At 41.0% G+C, this 19838-nt stretch overlaps 1 protein-coding gene and 1 long non-coding RNA gene across 5 annotated transcripts; one reads left to right on the forward strand and one right to left on the reverse strand.

Moving 5' to 3' along the window:
* Window positions 1–3708: 3708 nt before the first annotated feature.
* On the reverse strand, window positions 3709–13519 carry LOC136764440 (E3 ubiquitin-protein ligase TRIM39). 2 transcript variants are annotated; one of them, XM_066718496.1, is made up of 8 exons: window positions 13078–13519; window positions 7203–7826; window positions 6858–6953; window positions 6240–6461; window positions 5998–6136; window positions 5864–5905; window positions 5749–5775; window positions 3709–5643 (listed from the first exon to the last, which is right to left on the reverse strand). In XM_066718496.1, the coding sequence occupies exons 2-8, from the start codon at window positions 7713–7715 to the stop codon at window positions 4970–4972; spliced, it is 1713 nt and encodes a 570-aa protein (XP_066574593.1). In that variant the 5' UTR covers window positions 7716–7826; window positions 13078–13519; the 3' UTR covers window positions 3709–4969. The 2 variants fall into 2 exon arrangements, with proteins under 2 accessions (XP_066574593.1, XP_066574594.1); XM_066718497.1 differs by having other exon boundaries at window positions 6858–6950; window positions 13078–13518.
* Window positions 13520–16111: 2592 nt separating this feature from the next.
* On the forward strand, window positions 16112–19202 carry LOC136764453 (uncharacterized). 3 transcript variants are annotated; one of them, XR_010821194.1, is made up of 3 exons: window positions 16112–16420; window positions 16610–16742; window positions 18733–19202. It is a non-coding gene; the product is annotated as an uncharacterized LOC136764453 (long non-coding RNA). The 3 variants fall into 3 exon arrangements; XR_010821196.1 differs by lacking the exon at window positions 18733–19202 and adding an exon at window positions 18438–18526; XR_010821195.1 differs by lacking the exon at window positions 18733–19202 and adding an exon at window positions 17022–18442.
* The last annotated feature ends 636 nt before the right edge of the window (window positions 19203–19838 follow it).

Here is a 19838-nt window from a genome sequence, read left to right on the forward strand (position 1 = left end):
TGCAGTAAGTTTCCTTGACCAACCACTGCATCTACAGTCCTCAAAATTGCCCGTTTCTTTCTGCTTCTTCTAAAGAGCTTAGACAGCACATCTGGTAACCCCTGTCTGTCTAGAAATTTCTGCCTGGGAGAGACCTTGCTGATACAGTATAACTACCTTGTGTCTTGTCTTGGTGTATAACTTTTGACAGTAAACTGTCTTCAGCAACCTCACCTTGTTAGCTGAGTTTGGCTGTTCCTTTTCCACTTCTGTTCGGCGGCACGCAGACTAGTTCGGGTTGCACGGAGAACAGCAGAGAGCCAAGGCTGAGGAGGGGAGGGACAGGCAGGACGAGACGTGAGAGGACAGAGAGAGTCAAGGGAGGAGGTGAGGGAGAACAAAGAGGAGGTAGCACGGTTGACAGATAGATTTGAAAAACAGTCAATGGAAGGCAAGAGAGTGAGGGCAGTGCAGGCGAGGGTGGAGGGGGAGACAGAGCGGAGATTACGGCGGAAGGTGACAGGGAGTGGGTGGAGAGGGGAGGGAGGGGAGGGAAAAGGGAAGAGATTCCATGACAGTTTGTGTTATTGTGTGCAGGGTTGCCAGTTCCGCTAATAAACCACGTAATTGGGCTTGTCCAATCACGTAGTCACTTATGATTTAGCTTTGCCCCTTGTTGGTAACTTTGGGCTTGTTTTAAACCGTGGTTGCTTTGTGAAAATGAGCAAAGGTGTCACAATACATTTCCATATTATTTGTTATTGCATCTTAAATGGTGTACAAATATTCTAATTAAAATTCATGATTCTAATTGGACATTGTATTGGCTACATTAGTTGCTTTGCAATACCATTGATTGACATTCATTGATTGACCTTAATACCAGCCAACCAGTTTTCCCCACTATTTAGTATTTTGAATCAGCTCACACAATTGAAAAGTTAGTGCTCCCATTTTGGTAGTAAAATAAACCTATCTATACAGTGAGGGAAAAAAGTATTTGATCCCCTGCTGATTTTGTACGTTTGCCCACTGACAAAGAAATGATCAGTCTATAATTTTAATGGTAGTTGTATTTTAACAGTGAGAGACAGAATAACAACAAACAAATCCAGAAAAACGCATTTCAAAAAAGTTATACATTGATTTGCATGTTAATGAGGGAAATAAGTATTTGACCTCTTCGACTTAGTACTTGGTGGCAAAACCCTTGTTGGCAATCACAGAGGTCAGACGTTTCTTGTAGTTGGCCACCAGGTTTGCACACATCTCAGGAGGGATTTTGTCCCACTCCTCTTTGCAGATCCTCTCCAAGTCATTAAGGTTTCGAGGCTGACGTTTGGCAACTCGAACCTTCAGCTCCCTCCACAGATTTTCTATGGGATTAAGGTCTGGAGACTTGCTAGGCCACTCCAGGACCTTAACGTGCTTCTTCTTGAGCCACTCCTTTGTTGCCTTGGCTGTGTGTTTTGGGTCATTGTCATGCTGGAATACCCATCCACGACCCATTTTCAATGCCCTGGCTGAGGGAAGGAGGTTCTCACCCAAGATTTGACGGTACATGGCCCCGTCCATCGTCCCTTTGATGCGATGAAGTTGTCCTGTCCCCTTAGCAGAAAAACACCCCCAAAGCATAATGTTTCCACCTCCATGTTTGACGGTGGGGATGGTGTTCTTGGGGTCATAGGTAGCATTCCTCCTCCTCCAAACACGGCTAGATGAGTTGATGCCAAAGAGCTCGATTTTGGTCTCATCTGACCACAACACTTTCACCCAGTTCTCCTCTGAATCATTCAGATGTTCATTGGCAAACTTCAGACGGGCCTGTACATGTGCTTTCTTGAGCAGGGGGACCTTGCAGGCGCTGCAGGATTTCAGTCCTTCACGGCGTAATGTGTTACCAATTGTTTTCTTGGTGACTATGGTCCCAGCTGCCTTGAGATCATTAACAAGATCCTCCCATGTAGTTCTGGGCTGATTCCTCACCGTTCTCATGATCATTGAAACTCCGCGAGGTGAGATCTTGCATGGAGCCCCAGACCGAGGGAGACTGACAGTTATTTTGTGTTTCTTCCATTTGAGAATAATCGCACCAACTGTTGTCACCTTCTCACCAAGCTGCTTGGCGATGGTCTTGTAGCCCATTCCAGCCTTGTGTAGGTCTACAATCTTGTCCCTGACATCCTTGGACAGCTCTTTGGTCTTGGCCATGGTGGAGAGTTTGGAATCTGATTGATTGATTGCTTCTGTGGACAGGTATCTTTTATACAGGTAACGAGCCGAGATTAGGAGCAGTTCCTTTAAGAGAGTGCTCCTAATCTCAGCTCGTTACCTGTATAAAAGACACCAGGGAGCCAGAAATCTTGCTGATTGATAGGGGATCAAATACTTAAATCCAGAAAAACGCATTTCAAAAAAGTTATACATTGATTTCCATGTTAATGAGGGAATTTTTTGTTGTTATTCTGTCTTTTAATGTTAAAATACACCTACCATTAAATTATAGACTGATCATTTCTTTGTCAGTGGGAAAACATACAAAATCAGCAGGGGATCAAATACTTTTTTCCCTCACTGTATAGTACTGTGCAAAAGTTTTAGGCACGTGTGAAAAAATGCTGTAAAGTAAGAATGCTTTCAAAAACTTACATGTAAATTTGGGGCCAATCAGATGCCTCCCTGATGGTAGTGCATGATGGATAAGTATCTGCCTGTACTTCTCAGCATTGAGGAGACCATTAATTCTGACCAAATCGCCAACTCCATTTGCAGAAATGTAGTCCCAAACTTGCAAGGATCCGCCACAATGCTTCACTGTTGCCTGCAGACACTCATTCGTGTACCGCTCTCCAGCCCTTCAGTGAACAAACTGCTGCAGCGAAATATTTCAAATTGTGACTCATCAGTCTGGAGCACCTGCTGCCATTTTTCTGCACCCCAGTTCCTGTGTTTTTGTGCATAGTTGAGTCACTTGGCCTTGTTTCCACGTCGGAGGTATGACTTTTTGGCCACATGTCTTCCATGAAGGCCACTTCTGACCAGACTTCTCTGGACTTGCGAAGGGAAGTAAGCATGATTTGTCTTTCATCTGCTACAGTAAGTCTACGGCCTCAGTGTTGCTCGTTTCTTTGTGCTTCTTCAAAAGAGCTTGGACAGCACATCTGGAAACCCCTATCTGCCTTGAAGTTTCTGCCTGGGAGAGACCTTGCTGATGCAGTATAACTACCTTATGTCTTGTTGCTGTGCTCAGTCTTGCCATGGTGTATGACTTTTGACAGTAAACTGTCTTCAGCAGCCTCACCTTGTTAGCTGAGTCTGGCTGTTCCTCACCCAGTTTTATTCCTCCTACGCAGCTGTTTCTGTTGCAGTTAATGATTGTGTTTCAACCTACTGTACATATTGAATTGATGTTAATTAGCACCTGTTTGGTATAATTGTTTAATCATACACCTGACTGTATATCTACAAAATCCCTGACTTTGTGCGAGTGTACCTAGAAGAATTTATGCTATTTTGAAGGCAAAGGGTGGTCACACCAAATATGGATTTGATTTAGATTTGTCTTCTGTTCACTCACTTTGCATTTAGTTAATTGATAAATATAATCTATTAACATGTCTATATTTGAAAGCATTCTTACTTTACAGCATTTGTTCACACCTGCCTAAAACGTTTGCACTGTACTGTATATAAATTGAGAAAATGAGAAATCGACGCCAAACATAAAGGTAAGAATAAAAACAAGAAATGTATGTTTTAATTTGTATTGTGTGGTTGAATGTAATATACTGCAAAGTTACTACATTTGTGTTATATACATACAACATCCATGCATAATGTTATTGTGTTATATAGTTGATATTTAATCCAATATCGAATGTATTGTCCATGTGACTGGAAATTATGCTCGTGGGGAGGTTGGGGTTGTTTTGGGCTTGTTTTTACAACCGAGGTTGCTTATTTCCTCGAGAAACTCTGGCAACCCTGATTATGTGAGCAATAGTGTGTTCCAGTTCAACTTACATTACGCAGCTTTGCTGACTATGTTCTTCGCTCTCAAATATATAATTGTACCCTTGTACCCTGCCTCGGAGTCTTCTGTGCGCCGACAACAGGAAAGGGGATAGAAGATAATAAAATAATGTAATCGCAAGGAAGCCTATTACACTAATATTTACTATTATACTACAACTATAATTATTTAAATTGTTCATTACAACTGCTACTCCTTCTAATAAATAGTAGGAATACCATTCTTATTATTATTATTTATTTATCGGCAGACACCTTTATCCAGGGCGACTTGGTTTATACTATAAGCAAATTATGCATTACAGAAAAGTAGTACAATCAATACAAAATGTAATTTAAGCATTACAAAAGTATAATCAATACAAAATTACAATTAGCAAATATCCTAATTCAATGAGGTAACAAGTGCAGACATGATGCTGTGAAATCCTAGGGATGTGCTAAAGGAAGGGTGGCATAAGGGAAATCACAGCAAATCTGGACCCAGGTCCACACTTGATGTGGTGTAACCTCAATCTGTCCAACAGGTGGGACTGTTGCCTCAGTATTTACTGTGCAGATCTGGATTGCATTGATAGTCTGTTTCCCACCCTGTGTGTACTAAACATCAGTCAGACAAGATAGGGATAATATACAAGACAGCATATTACAAAACAAGATAATGGAGATAATAACAATGCAGTACAATGCGTCTCTATAATACACTATTAAGTTCCTTGTAAGAATCTCAGTCCAGACCCTGCCTCTCTCCCAGTCTCTTTGTCCATCCCACCCCCTCTATCCCCTGTCCTAAATGCCTTTTACTCCCCTCCCCAACCTCACTTATCCTCCTCCTCCATTCTCTCACTTCCCCCCTTCCTCTTGCCCTCTACCTCTGCACCCCTCCCTCTCATCCTTTCCTGTTCCACATCCCCTCTTCCTCTCTTTCTCTTTTACTCCCCCTCTGTCTCTCTCTCTCCTATCCCCGAATCACCATCCATTCCCCGTCCTCCTTCATTCCTGGGCAGAAGAGAGGGAAGAGTGGCTCCCCACTCTGGAAGCATCCCTCCAGCCTCGCCAGGGGCTCCCCCTCCATCTCTGAGTCATAGAACTCCAGGGTCCCTCCGTCCCGGTCCAGAAAAACACCCACCACACTAGGGAGGGGCCCTCGACCCTCCAGCACTGTCACCGTCACTCCCTTCCCCTCCCTTCCTTCCTCCTCCTCCTCCTCTGCCCTCTCTCCTCTACCCAAACTCTCCCACCGACAGTCCACTCCACCGCTTCCCCTGCCTCTCCCCCCCCCACTGCCTTCTCTCTCTCCTCCCACCCCCCTCCTTCTCTGGCAACCTTTCAACTTTAACCCCTGACCCCTCTCACCCTCCAGCACCCAGTACCCCTCTTCTGGGATGGGCCCCTGCCTGGAGATCCCCCCCCGAAACAGCCCCACTCGCCACAGCCTCTTGTGGCCCACCTCCACCTCCCAGTAGTGGCAGCCCTTGGTGAACCCACGCTGAGCCAACGCACAGTACACACGGTCGAAGCGGTAGGGGCTGGGGGGCAGGGGTTGGCGCCGGGGGCCAGTCCGGAGGCTCTTCCCGTCCGGAGAGACTATGAGGCAGGGGTGGGCCGATGCTGGGTCAACACGGACATCCGCTGGAAAGAAAATGGGAGGGAGGGAGGGCTCAGTACAGTATAATGTAATGGAGAAGAGAGGAGCAGGATCAGATATGGTCACTTTATAAGGTAAAATTAACTTACTTGCATACATGCTGACATAGTCCAGACCTATGAATATAAACAGAGAGAGATCAGACACACACCGTTAACACACGCAGACACTCTCACACACATACTTTCACACACCCAGACTTACCTGTCAGTGCAGTTTTCACAGGATTAAATGCAAACACTCTGACTGTAAAACACACAGAGAGAAATATTCAGTCAGTTAGTCAGTGCATTAAACAATCGGTCAGTGTGTCAGTCAGTCAGTGTGTCAGTCTGTACCTGGTCTGATGGCTGCGTTCAGCTCCTCTCTGCACAGCCTCTGGAACTCGGTGGTTATAGAGGTCAGGGCAGAGGTCACAGCACCGAGGGAAACACTGACCAGCTGACAGACAGGGGGGGGGCTGACTGACTGGACACCCTGAAGAGAGAGAAAGAGATGAAATGTGAATGAATGCAATGAAGTTTATACAACATACATACATCTCCCTCCTTCTCTCCCTCTCTTCCCCTCTCCCTCTCACCTGTAGACTGTCCCCTGGCTGCAGTTCCTTCAGCTTCCTGCCCCTCTCTCGCAGCTCCTCCATCTCTGTCTTAAGTCTCTGTCTCATCTCTCCAGCCTCCTTCTCCCTCTCTCCCTCCATCTTTTCAATGAGTGATCCCAGCTGTTCCCTAAGTGTTGCCACCCCCGCCTCTAGCTGTTCCAGTGCTTGAATGCATCCTCCTTTCTCTTCCTCCACAGACAGCTATAAGATGAGAGGAAAAGAAAGAGGGAGAGGGAGGGGGGGTATTAAATGGCTGAAAGAGAAGTGTGGAAAATTGCAGTGTGGAAGGAGGCACTGAGAGAGGAAGGGGAGGTGGAGACAGAAACAGAGAGACTCTTAGACACGGAGAGAATTAGACAGCAGCTCAGACAGAAACAGACTTACACACTCACGCACACAAACTCATTCACACTCTCACACATTCACATGCACATACAGTCATACACACTCACCAGTAACAGTAATCCCACACACAAAATGTGTCCAACAAGTTTACAGTTTACATTATCTCCCTCTCTCCTTCAGTTTAATTTCTCCTGTATCCACACACCCCTCCCTACCTCCCTATCTCCATCTCTCTCTCCGACAGACACTCACTCTGGCTGTCTCAGTGGCTCGGTTTAGAGACTCCAGCAGACTCAGTCTCTCTATGATCCCCTCCTCTATTTTCTTCAGCAGGTCATTCATTTTCTGCTTGGAGGAGAAGAGAGGAGAGTAAAAATCCACGTGTGTGGTACCGCCCGGTCCAGTTATTATAGTCCAAACCAGTACAATCCAGTACAGTCCAGTATTGTCTAGTTCAATCCAACACAGTCTAGTACAGTGTAATATGGTACACGCTAGTACAGCAGGGGTCTCCAGCCCTGGTCCTGGAGAGCTACAATGGAGTACAGTGCATTGCAGTCCAGCAAAGTCCAGTCCAGTATATATACTCAGACTCACCTGTGTCTGTGTCTGTGTCTGTCCCTTTCCTCCTCTGATGTCCCTCAGTCTGTGTCCTCTGAAGACCAGGCTGTCTCTGTGCTGTTGTGCGTGGAGGACACAGAGAGACAGGAGACACACAGAGCAGGACACCAAAGCCTGGGACCTGACCGGAGCTGGACAGGAGTCACAGACCGGCAGGGTCTCCACCACCCCTTCTCCCACTCCCACACCGACCCGTTCTCCCCCTTCCACACCCACCCACTCTCCCACTCCCACTCGTCGAGGGTCCCTCAGCTCCTCCACTATGTGATCCAGGCTGTGGTTCTTCTTGAGTGATGGCTGGTGCCTGAAAGTCTCTCTGCACTGGGGACAGGTTGCCCCATTCCCACTTCCACTCCAGTATTGCCGGATGCAGTGGCGGCAGAAGTTGTGTCCACAGGGCAGGGTGACCGGGTCAGTGTAGAGGTCAAGACACACCACACAACGCAGCATCTCCTCCAGAACACACTGGTCACGCGGCAGGGTGGCCATGGCCAAGGTGTGTCTGTCTGTGCTGTTGCTGTGGTTGTTGTGTGACTGTGGTTGGGTCAGGTTTTGATGGTCAGGTTTGTATTGTTCATTGGGTATTCAACTTGGTTGCCCCTATTTGAGTGAGAGACAGAGGAAAATCAAAAACAAGACCTAAGTGTAACAAATCCACTCAATAACAATTATATCAACACAACATTCAATCAGTGTATCTGTGTCAGTAACTAGTTAATACAATTTGTCAACTAAAAACTTCAAATTGTTTATATTTCATTTGAATTTCAAAATATTTGTTATTGTTATTAAGTTATTGCTTCTGCAACTCATTATTATTATTAGTAGTAGTTGTGTACTATAAGTAGTAGTAGTGGTAATAACAGCTAGTAGTGGATATCATCATCTTTATCATCATCAATTGGGACTGTGTTTGGGAAAGGCCTGGCTTTTACAGAAGAGATGGGCTTCATCCCAACTGGAGATGATCCCTAATGTTACCTGATAATATAGCTAGTTGTCTCTTCAGAACACCGGGCAGGCTGTAGCCTCAAAGTCCTACACTGCAGTCTGCCTGTAACTCCCAGCTTACCTCGATACTAGATCCCTGACTGGGGGCATCCAATAAACTACATAGTCCTGAAATTAAATATAATCCCAACAATAATAATAATAATAATATTAATAATAATAATAATAATAATAATAATAATAATAATAATAATATCCTATTAAAACAGTAATTGTTCCTAGCCTTAGATATATCCCTTCCTCTAGGGTCACTAATAAAAAAAAATACACAACAGAAATTACCTGCTCACACTCATCATCACAATCACACACTAGATCTAGTTATTACCTATGGGGTTAAGATTCATCTTCTGCCAGGTCTTCCTACTACTCTAATTTAATAGAGACACATAATAATAACCCACACTCTCTTTTAACACAATAGTGACTTTCACTAATCAGCAGGTAGAGCCTTCAGAGGTCATCCCTCCCAGTATCACCTGCAATTACTTTATGGATAATTTCAATAGAAAAGTAACTGGCGTTAGAAGACAGAATTGGAAACGTACACAAATACTATAGCTGATGCATGCAGTCCTTCACAGTCCCTGCCTACCTTAGTCTTGTTTAACACAGTAAATCACCAAGAATTAGTCTTCTTAATTCAGGAGCGTAGGTTTGGTTTCAGGGTTGGGGGGGCGACATAGATTTTGGGGAGGGGCGTGGTGTGGTGTGGGGGCGTGGTTTGTGCGTGGCTGCCGAGTGGGATCGGTTTCATCATCATTCATATCAAGCAGACGGGACGCAATTAATATTGGGGGGCTAATTTCATATCCCATACAAGAGCTACTTGTTAATATAGAATGCAAAAATGTCAGCTCTTGTGCCAAATCACTTTTGACATAAGAAATAAACATGATGCAAACAGAGCTTAACTCACATTAATTTCACATAGTATATTGTACTGAGCCCAAAGTAATGTTTTCATTTTATACTGAACATCAGGTAGTCAGCTCTAACTGAAACAGTGGCGTCCGCGACTACATCGAGTGGGGAAGCAGAGTTGCAACCAGTGGCAGCTGGCCAATAGAGGGCACTAGGTCACCGCCCCCCCTGAGCCACACACACAACCACACATAATAATAATAATAATAATAAATTGATATAATATATGTGTAGCGTTATGTTGGGTGTATTTGGATAAGAGCATTTGGGCTCTGAGCTGAAGCACTGATCTAAAGAAGACCTCTCCCCCCCAAAGTTATCAGATTTCCTTAACTCATCAGCTTGGAACTGGTTTACATCAAAGTGACAGTTTTGGGGAGGATGGCACCGAGAAGAGGCCAAATAGGTTGGAATCCTGCTGTGAGGTGTCTGGAGAAAGGGGCCTGTAGATGATAAAAACTGCCTTTGTTCCCAACCACACAGACCTCATGCCGTGTGCTGTTATCTGAGCCCGAAGCCAGAGAGGCCTCTCTGCGACGAAGTTCAGATAAGTTAACAGTTTGGAGTTGATCATTCATGACATTTGAGAAATCAATTAGAAATGTTAATCTGTGATTCATAACTCTAGAATGTGTAATATCATTTAGTTTTCTTAAATATAAATGTGTGTTGCATTAAACTGTTTTGTTGATAATTTTAGAGATAAAATCTGTCAACGCCGAGAAATATCTTCTCATTCCTGTTTAACTGTTTAGTCTGAAATTGACCCAAGTTAATAGACATTAGATTATAGGTGGCCCTGCCTATCCTTAATCATTGAATAATAATCAGTTAAGGGAAATTGTGGTAACAAGTAATGATAGGATCTTTCTCGGCACCTAAGCGTAAATGAGACTGATATATATATAACGAGAAGTTACCTGACATAAATACTAACCTGCGTAGTTATTTAATGTCTGACTAATAATACTAATGAGAGACTCACCTTCGTCTTACTAACCGGTATTGTAGTCAATGTGTTTATAACCTTTTTTGTTAAACGATTTGTGTTATCATATGCGATCCCATGGTCTTTGATTTGGTCACGGAAGTGATTTGTCTTTGATTTGTTGATCTAGAGTTGAATTTTTAATTAGTTTTTCCCTTTTGTATAATTAGTGTAGTGCTACATTTAGTCTTTGTTTTTGAATAAATTTGACAATTTATATCTTTGGAATTGGTGTCTGCGTCCAATTATTACAGAAATTGAGTTCTACAAGATTCTAGGATTCGTGATAAGGTGATACTATAAATTCACTTCTTTAATTGAAATTTATAAGTGTACCTTACGCTACATAATTGGTGCCCCGTGTGAGGAATCTTAGACTGAAAAGAACTAATTTCTGTAATAGTTATTGGATAGCTTTGTCCAGAAATCCAGATTCCAAAGTTTTGAAACAAGAAAACTTTTGTAGGCGCGATACACTGCTTGTACTCTAGAGGGCGCTCTAGACTTGCACACGTGGTATGTGTATGATTTCCAAAGTCACAAAAGGTTAAGTCTGTTTTAGTTACTTGTGATAAATTGTTGGTATCCTAAGCGTTGGCATTAGAGTCATTAGGTGAATAATCGAGTACTGTTCTGTTGGGTTGTTACTGAATAGCCAAAACAATGATTACCCAAATGTCCCCATGTGAAGCATTGATTGTAAAGGTACCAGGAACAGAGATTCCTGAATTCCTTGGACGCCTATGCAGTTTGGACTTTGAAGTAGAGTCGCGTCGAACTCAGTTGGTAAACGACACTACGACGCAACTCGAAAAAGAGTCGATAGAGGTGGTGAAAGTTATGGCTAGCTTAGCACTTGCGAGCTCAAGGTTAGTGAACTGGAGCATAAGCAAGTTTGAAAAACTGAAAAAGCTAGGAGAAAAGTATGCAAAAGCGAAAGAAGAAAGAGCCAAACGGCATGGAATGGAATTAGAATTTGAAGGAAAGCTAGATATTTGTGGAAAACAAGTCATTGTGTTGAATGCTGAAAAAGAGGACTTAATTGAACAGAGAGAGCAATTAGGAAATGATTTAAGACAATGTCAAGATGAATTGGAAACAACTCTGATCTGAGGTTAAGTCCGGGGTACCACACTTATTTTCTCCTATAACAAGTTTTATTATTTATTTTAAATTTTGTATGGTTTATTTGTTTATTTATCTATTTTGTTGGTGTATGTTTCTCAATCTGTTAAATGCTCTGTGGCTACCCTGCGAAGGGAGTTATATAAATACAAATTGATTGATCTTCATTATAACATCATCATCAAAATTCCCTTCACTGTGTCATTTTCACTGTGGTACAATTTAGGGCTGAAGATGATGGATTATTTCCCTGAGTTACACAACTGCACATTGCTTTCTCCGTTGTTCTACGTGTGCCAAACTCCCAAGCAACTAATGAATTATATTATGTAAGAGAACGTGCATTCCACAAAGTGTCTGTCATCATCTTCTTCTTCAACATTTTATAATAAATAATAATAATAATAATAATAATAATAATAATACGACAAAGTTGCTGTGGACCCACTCACTCGATGAATTAAAATATTCCCAGAGGACGATCGGGAACTGGGGTGATAAAAGCCAAGAATGAGAGACTCCAGAATAGTCGCAGTTTTCACCGCACAGTTGTTTAGAGAGCTAGCTTTGACCCACACTGACACCCTCTCTCGGTGGTACTGTAGTGATGTGTCGGTCAGTGTGTACTTTACTGTATTAACCCTTTCCGTCTCTCTCCCACCCAGTGCAGTGCTCAACACAGGTACACACACTCTTACAAGTAATGTGTTGAAATTCTACACAAAAAATGTGTTAATAGTACCATGGTGAGTAACATTAATTTATTGTAATCCTTAGTTTGTTTTAATCCTCTGTTTGAGTGATTTTTACAATTGTAACAAAAGTATGTTTTTTTCACTGACTTATTAATGGACACCAAACGAGCAGGATGGGTCGAATGGCCTCCTCTCGTTTGTACGCTTTCATATGTTCTTCTTATGTCCTTAATTAATATCGCGAAAGAGCCCCGGGACCATGTGAAACAAAAACACTCCGCATTTCGACTCGAAATTGAAACTTGTAATCTTTAAAGTTGGGAGACATTCTTGTTCTGTGTTTTCTTTGAAATGGCCAGGGCTCTTCCATACAGATATAACGTGTAGACCAGATTTCTGTCAAGGGTTCTAGTGTTATGGGGGCGATTCGTCATTTTTTAGAAGGACAGTTTATAGTAGTAGTAGTATAGTAATAGTCTTATACCCACTATTAAAAAGAAAATTAAACTACAATATGCCGGTAATGTAATTTTGTAGCGATCCTGAAGCCTCGCTAGTCCTTCAGTGGCGCAGGAGACCGGCGTTCAAGTCCCCCCACCGCGCTACAATGAATGTGTCTCAGAGGGACTGTAAATTATAGAGTGAGGTTTAAATAATAATTGATTAATAGAAACGGATACATTATCATGTTACGTATTATGTCTTACATAAATTGTGATTGTAATTTTGTTCGGAACTGAATACATTACGTAAGACAAAGGCATCTGCTACATGTTTGCAACAATAATAATGTATGTTAGGGTTTCTCTGATTAAATATCTACCACATAGTTTCCTTTCTAAAATTAATATTTTGTTTACCTTGAATAGGCCAACGTGTTGAGTAAAACTAACATATTAGTGTTCATGAAATAACACATTTGTGCTAATATTCCTACACAATAATGCATCTCGTGAGTAAAACTAACCTATAACTGTGTTAATGAAATAACACATTATTAGTGCTAATATTCCTACAGACAACCTGTGTTAACTTTAACACACAATGTGTTGTCCTTAATTACACTCCGTAATGTATTAAAAAACATTTGTTCTAAGAGGGCACTTACATTGCCTGTCTTCTCTAGTGCAGTGTCGTCTTCACTTCAGTCACCTTGCCAGGTAATTAAAAACTATAACACTTTCTAGTTGTCTCTCTCTCTGTTTTCCTTGAGTCTCTTGTCTGTTGTTCTGTTCCGTGTCCTCTGAGCTGCGGTGGCGGCTGAGCGATCACAACAGGTCTGACTGGTACAGCAGCTTCAATAATCATAATCATGCCTAATACACCAGCGTGTTCAGAAGCAGCTCAGACATCGTGTGCATGCGTCTGTGCGTGTGTGTCTGATGTACGCGTGTGGGGGCTGGATCCGTCCCAACTGGGCATATTTTTTTTCTCGTTGTTCGTCATAAAAAGTCTTTGAACGGGTGAATTAATTCCAAATCAAATATTATTTTTCCAAATATGAAAGTGGCACTCCCTTGTTGCTTCCTCTTGCTAAATGTCTCACACACTTGAATCATCTCACACTCAGTGCAGCCTGTGACTTATGTAACAAGGATCTTCTCATAAAGTTATCTGTGAACATTGGTTTGATTCTGCGCAGGATGAACCTCCTTGTTCCTTGTTCCTTATTTTTCCAAAAATAAGTAATGGTTCCTTATATTCCTTATTCATTATTTATCAAAACATAAGTAATGGTTACTTATTGTTTATTCCATATTCCTTATTGTTCTCAAAATAAGTAATGATTACAAGATTTTTCACGGTTTCTCAACAAATTAAGAATGGATACTTATTTCTTGTTACTGTTTTCAGTTTTCTGCAAGATAAGTAATGTTTACTCAATCCTTATTCCTTATTTACATTTTTTCGAGAAATAAGTAATTATATTGTTCCCTGTTTTACAAGAAAGAAGTAATGGACACTTACAAACACATCGATAGAATAAATGACTACTTTACGGGCTGACAGAGACACACTGTGATGCGGTTTTTCAATGAGTGATGCTTACTTAATCTTTAAGTAATTAAAGGTCAAAAGGCGCTGCTGCCTCACGGCTCCAGGAGTTGCATGCTCTGTGAGGAGTTTGCATCTTCTCCCTGTGGCCCCGTGGGTTTTCTCCGGTTTCCTCCCACCGTCCACAGACATGCAGGTTAAATTGCCGTGTGTGCTGCCCAGCGTCCTGGGTGTATTCCTTCCCCGCCACCCTCACCAGGATAAGCGGTTTCAAAAATGGATGGATGAAATAGAAATTGACAATACTATAAAAAGTGAAAGGTTGATCAAATATGATCATAACTTCTTTATGTGTCCTAGTTTGTTAACAAAGTAATGATTTGGCCTACTTGTAGCGATTTACCACCAACCCCCATCCCACAAGTGACGAAGCTATGCCACTGATAAAACACAGTACACGCAATTAATTATTCTTTACCCACGGATAAAATAGCAATGATAACACTTGTCATAAGTTATTATTTATTCAGTTATGCTTTGGTAGCACGCAATTGCCGCAGTGATGTGTAGCAAGAGGTCTTGCTTTACAGACAGGTTGGGACGTGTTTAATTATTCGTGGTTTCATGGAGAGCCTAACTGTCCTGTTTTCTTGATGTTTAATTATCATTATGTATTTTTTGAGGAGCAGGAAACAGACATTAGTAACCATTCAGAAACAGAAATAAGTTATGATTAGTACTTATTTTTTAGCAACATTTTACTTTTTATAATATTGCCAATTGATATTTTATCAATGAATAACAAGTAGTGAAAACGGTTGCCTATTAGGCTAATCATTATCGATGTACTGAGTTTAAGACTAAAGTTCGAGGGAAGAACAACCCCCAAACACACTTTACTCCTGGTCCACGCACACTATCTGATATTTTTAAATGTATCTTTATTATTATTAATGCAATGCAAAACAATACAATACAGAGTAACAGTGAAAAATGCGCCAGAGGTCTATGATGGGTTTCTTATTTTGCAGAATAACTAAGAATACCCTTACGAAAATGAAATATATTGCAATATATTTTAAAATGTGTTTTTACAATAAATATATTTCAAAATATATTGCCATACTTATCATATATGTAGCCTTCATAGCAAAATATATTGTAGAGTATGCCACAGATAAAATATATTTCCTGGTATATTATATCATATATTATAATACTTATAATATTCACAATCTATACTGTAATATATTGTGTTTGCTGTTGCCCTAAGAGCAAATAATAGATCAAACATTCAAATAAGACAGTCATAAATTTGGGTAATTGTTAGAATATTTACTTTGTTAATAATGTGTATTATTGCAGTACAATTAAACAATTAAACAGTTACATTGACTTCATGTCACACATTCATTTTAGAAATATATAAACAATATAAACCTATAGGATCACCCAAAAAGCCTATGATACACACATTTAAATTGAAAGTTATGTGGATCCCATAGCTATAATGAATTCACATTTCAATCGTGTTGTTTCAGAACTATTTCACTAATGGTAATGGGGTTATATACAGCTCTGGAAAAAATTAAGAAACCACTCCAAGTTCAGAAATCAATGTTAAGTGGTCTCTTAATTTTTTCCAGAGCTGTATATAATCCCATAGTCTTTAACAAATCGCATTTCACAACCAGGGATAATATATATGACATCATCCTGGGGGGCCATGTCGAGATTGGAGCCGCAGACTCTGGTGCCATGGTGCAACAACCGCATCACCAGTGAGGCTTCAATGAGGCTGCATGACGCTATAATATATATTCGTCAATATGAGAATTTGCTGGCAAAACCACAAACATATATTGCATAGGCAAGTCAATAACTACATATTTCTGCTTAAGTAATTAAAAACCGATAACGGTTTAACGATGGTTTGGTTGTTTGCGAGATCATCTTTGGCTAGTGATGGAAAATTGTATTTTTCAACTTATATTATGTTATAGGGAGCGAATTTCCCTGCCACAACCAAGAAAGCACAGATGCGTGCAGCCCGTGTATCCTGAAGCAATACAGTGTAACTAGAGCTTTTCAGGACTAGCAATGATTGAGAACAGCCTGCGCATGCGTACGCTTTCGTTTGTGCTTTACAAAGTATCTAAAATCTGAAAGGGTCTTTATCCAATCAGAATCCACTCCGTATACATACCGTTACTTTTAAAACTGGATTGGTTTCTGAGAAGCCAGAGATGGTGGTTTTTATGATCGTTTTCTCGCTTTCGACAACAATGTCAGAATATGCTTTGGTTTAATCACAAGAAGAAGACAGAGGACGTGTCTCCACAGTGAGCACAACTCTGCTGAAAAACTGACCCGAAAGACTGGAAGAAAACAACTTGAGTGGCCGGACAGGGAAAAAAAAAAAACGCCAGAGGGATGACTGATGAGTAAAGTCTCAGGTGAGTAAATCATATAATTTCCTTAGCGAAATGATTTCTAAAAATGTAAAGTAGTATTCTGTATGCTGGTACTGTATGCTTCAACTAGTAATTCATTTTAATAAGACATATGAATTAGATGAATTAATGGCGAGCTGCCTAATTTTGTGAACTTTCTTAGTAGCTAATCTAGTATAATATTAATTCCAGATAAAGAAAGGGTCCTAATGGCACCTGAGAAGAACAAGAATGGCATTGAAGCTGCGTCAATATGAACAGGATCGCAAAGAAAACGTCTGTGAGGACCCAGAAACGAATCAAACAATCAAAGAAGGAAACGAAGGTACAAGTTATGACAATATATTCAGTTGGTGTATTGTATTGCTTTGGTAACTTCTACACACTGTATTGTATATAATCTTAACTAAAACAATGTGTTAACTGTGTCTACAATAAGAGTGACATGTTTTACAGTTAATATATGTATAAACTTAACATTCCCTTAAATTAAAGACTATATGTAGAGTGACAGAATATAACGACATAGGAGCATTAAAACACATTTTACAAGTTTACCTTTTACAAGTATATCAGCTAATTATATATATTTCTATAATTACAGAAAGTGATGAATAAAGCGAAAAAACTGCAGCAGCAATGAAATCAGCAGAGTCAATAATTGATTTTGGGCTACTAGTACATTTTTATTTCTGTGTGGATATGTCAATGTGGGTGTTTACAGGACGTGTGCAGTAGTGGGAAAAACTGGTTTGGTTTCCTGAGCATTATTCATTTTCAGCTGAACTGCAAATATCAGATGTCACCCAGAGCGATAATAATATTTGTTTATGCCAGCAGAACTACAAGAGTAAGCCGAGTGAAAATTTAAAAGACAGCAATGTATTATTGTTGGCAGTCACACAACATTCACACTCTGTCAAACAAGATAAATAAAAAGCAAGAATTTAATGCCAATTGCACAACAATGCACATTCAGTTTGTGTTTTTTCACTGATTTAACTTAACTATTACATTTTTTTAAGATACAAAATATACATTGTAACCAACCTCTACTTCAATTGGCTACTAACACAGTAAGTTACATGCCCTGCACCACACGGTGTTGCTTTGGCATGAAAGACAATCAGAGAAGTAGGACCATGCCAAGGAAGTGGGAATTTACATTTCTTAAGTGAGGAAGTGCTTCCGGTGTCACTTGCAATCCATGAGAGACTCAGCAAAGCCCACTACTACCTAGGAGCAGGCCTGGCTGCAACGTGCTGGTGCTGGTCTAATTTTCTTTTGGCCTCAGATCTTGGCGTAAATGCAGTGAGATAGTCATAAGGTCTTACACACAGCTCAAGCAGCTGCCATTGCATGGCCCTGCTAGAAGGGGAGCTCATGGACTATACCAAACCCATGATGAAACGTAATGGAAGTTACCAGCAACAATTAACCTGTAACAGGATGAAGAAAATCTCTCCGAATGAAAGGTCGATGTTGATGTATATGTTGTAAAAATAAAACAAGTATGTGTTTGTGTATGACCAAATAACCCACTCCCACTACACGGACTGCCTCCTAGACTTCATCAATGTTACATTTTAAAAATGTTTCACACCTTCACATTTTTCAATCCAGAAAATAATACATAATTGAACATAAGTATTTTTAATATTTTAAGTGTATTAAATGTTGCAGAAAGAAAACTTTAATATACATTTCTCAGTTTGTCAATTTTGAAAAAAAGACAGTGGCTAGTCCATTATTATTATTATAAAAAGTTCTAAATAAAATCTTCAGTGACTGTCTGGGCAGCAGTGTTTGTGGCATCAAGTGTTCTAGAACAGAAAGTAAGAAACAGTCAGTGAATCAGTGTCAGTCAGTCAGTGTGTCAATCAGGGTGTCAGTCAGTGCATCAATCAACACATCAGTGAGTTTCTGTGTCAGTCAGTCAGAGTATCAGTGAGTCTCTGTGTCAGTCAGCAAGTGTGTCATTGAGTCACTGTTTCATTCAATCAGTTTATTTACCTCGTAGACATTGTCATCGGGATCCTCGGGCTTGGGGAGTGCAAGGAAGTGCTGATGACAAGAGCGATAGCACTGAAAGAGGAAGAAGAGAGCGAGAGAGAGGATTACATTAATTTTGCAATACAATGAACACACTAACACACACACTAACACACACACATACACACACTCAGAGACCCACAGATCAAGACATACAAACACACAGTCCCATACTCATAGAAACAGTCACACACACACCCACCCACACCCACACATAGTCTCACACAATCACTCAAACTCACATACTCTCTCTCTCACACCAGATGACTCACCAGAGCAGCACCCAGCAACAGCACCAGTATTCCCAGTATGATGACAGCTATGGCCAGTGTGGGGAAGTTGGGGTCACTGGTCACCGGAACGACAGAGCTTCCACAACTGGATCGGATGACACACACACCAGGCACATGTACAGATAGACCCCAGGAGGTGCTTGAGCCCCTGCCATTTTTCCCTTAGACTCAAAAAGTTCCCTTTATCCCAAGCACCCCCCTCCTGCCAACAGAATGCACTGTCAGTGTGTCCCCTCCCTCTGGACCATACTTCGCCAAGACAGAGTGCACACACACACACACAGCAGTGAGGTAGACACACACACACAGGACAGAACAGTGTGGTGGACACTCACACACAGGACAGTGAGGAGGACACACAGACACACACAGGACAGGAGGCAGTTGTTATAGTAGGAGTGGGTCAATGGGTTATACACACACACATACTTACAGTATGTTTACAACACAGACGTCTTGAAATCTTGTTTCATTTGTAACAGTTTTCTTCATCTGTGTAAACAATGGAAAAGACTTCAGCACCAGGACTGGAGACCCTACTGTACTGCACTTTTTTGTAATATACGATACTGTATTGTATTATAATATAATGTTCTGTATTTTACTGTGCTATTGTAATATACTGTACTATATAATACTGTGTAATACTGCACTGTACTGTATTGTTATATGCTATACTATATTAAACAGCTGCCTATTGTGATATCACTGCTCAACTACTCTGTTAGTACATCCCAGCTGTATATATAATGTTCAAAAAAATTAAATCAATTAAACTTCAGGGATATCAATCTGTCCAGTTAGGAAGCCTAAGCGATTGTGAATCAATGTCACCTGTTTTGGTGCAAATGAAAGTGACAACAGGTGCACTGGAGAGGCAACACCAAGATAACCCCCAAAAAGGGAATGGTTTTGCAGGTGGTGGCCACAGACAATTGCTCTCTCCTTATCATTCCTGACTGATTCTTCTCTAGTTTTGCGTTTTGCTAGTGTCCTTGTCACTACTGGTAGCATGAGGCGATACCTGCAGCCCATTCAGGTTGCACAGGTTGTCCAGCTACTCCAGCATGGCACAT

This window comes from Amia ocellicauda, chromosome 12, assembly GCF_036373705.1.
Source record: "Amia ocellicauda isolate fAmiCal2 chromosome 12, fAmiCal2.hap1, whole genome shotgun sequence".
Classification (NCBI taxonomy): Eukaryota; Metazoa; Chordata; class Actinopteri; order Amiiformes; family Amiidae; genus Amia; species Amia ocellicauda.

Excerpts from the sequence above, each read along its gene's own strand:
- LOC136764440 (XM_066718496.1), bottom strand. The coding sequence starts at position 7,715 with ATGGCCACCCTGCCGCGTGACCAGTGTGTTCTGGAGGAGATGCTGCGT. Across the intron at positions 5,776-5,863 it reads TGTGAAAACTGCACTGACAG|GTCTGGACTATGTCAGCATG; the intron begins GTAAGTCTGGGT and ends TTATATTCATAG. Across the intron at positions 5,644-5,748 it reads CTATGTCAGCATGTATGCAA|CGGATGTCCGTGTTGACCCA; the intron begins GTAAGTTAATTT and ends TTTTCTTTCCAG.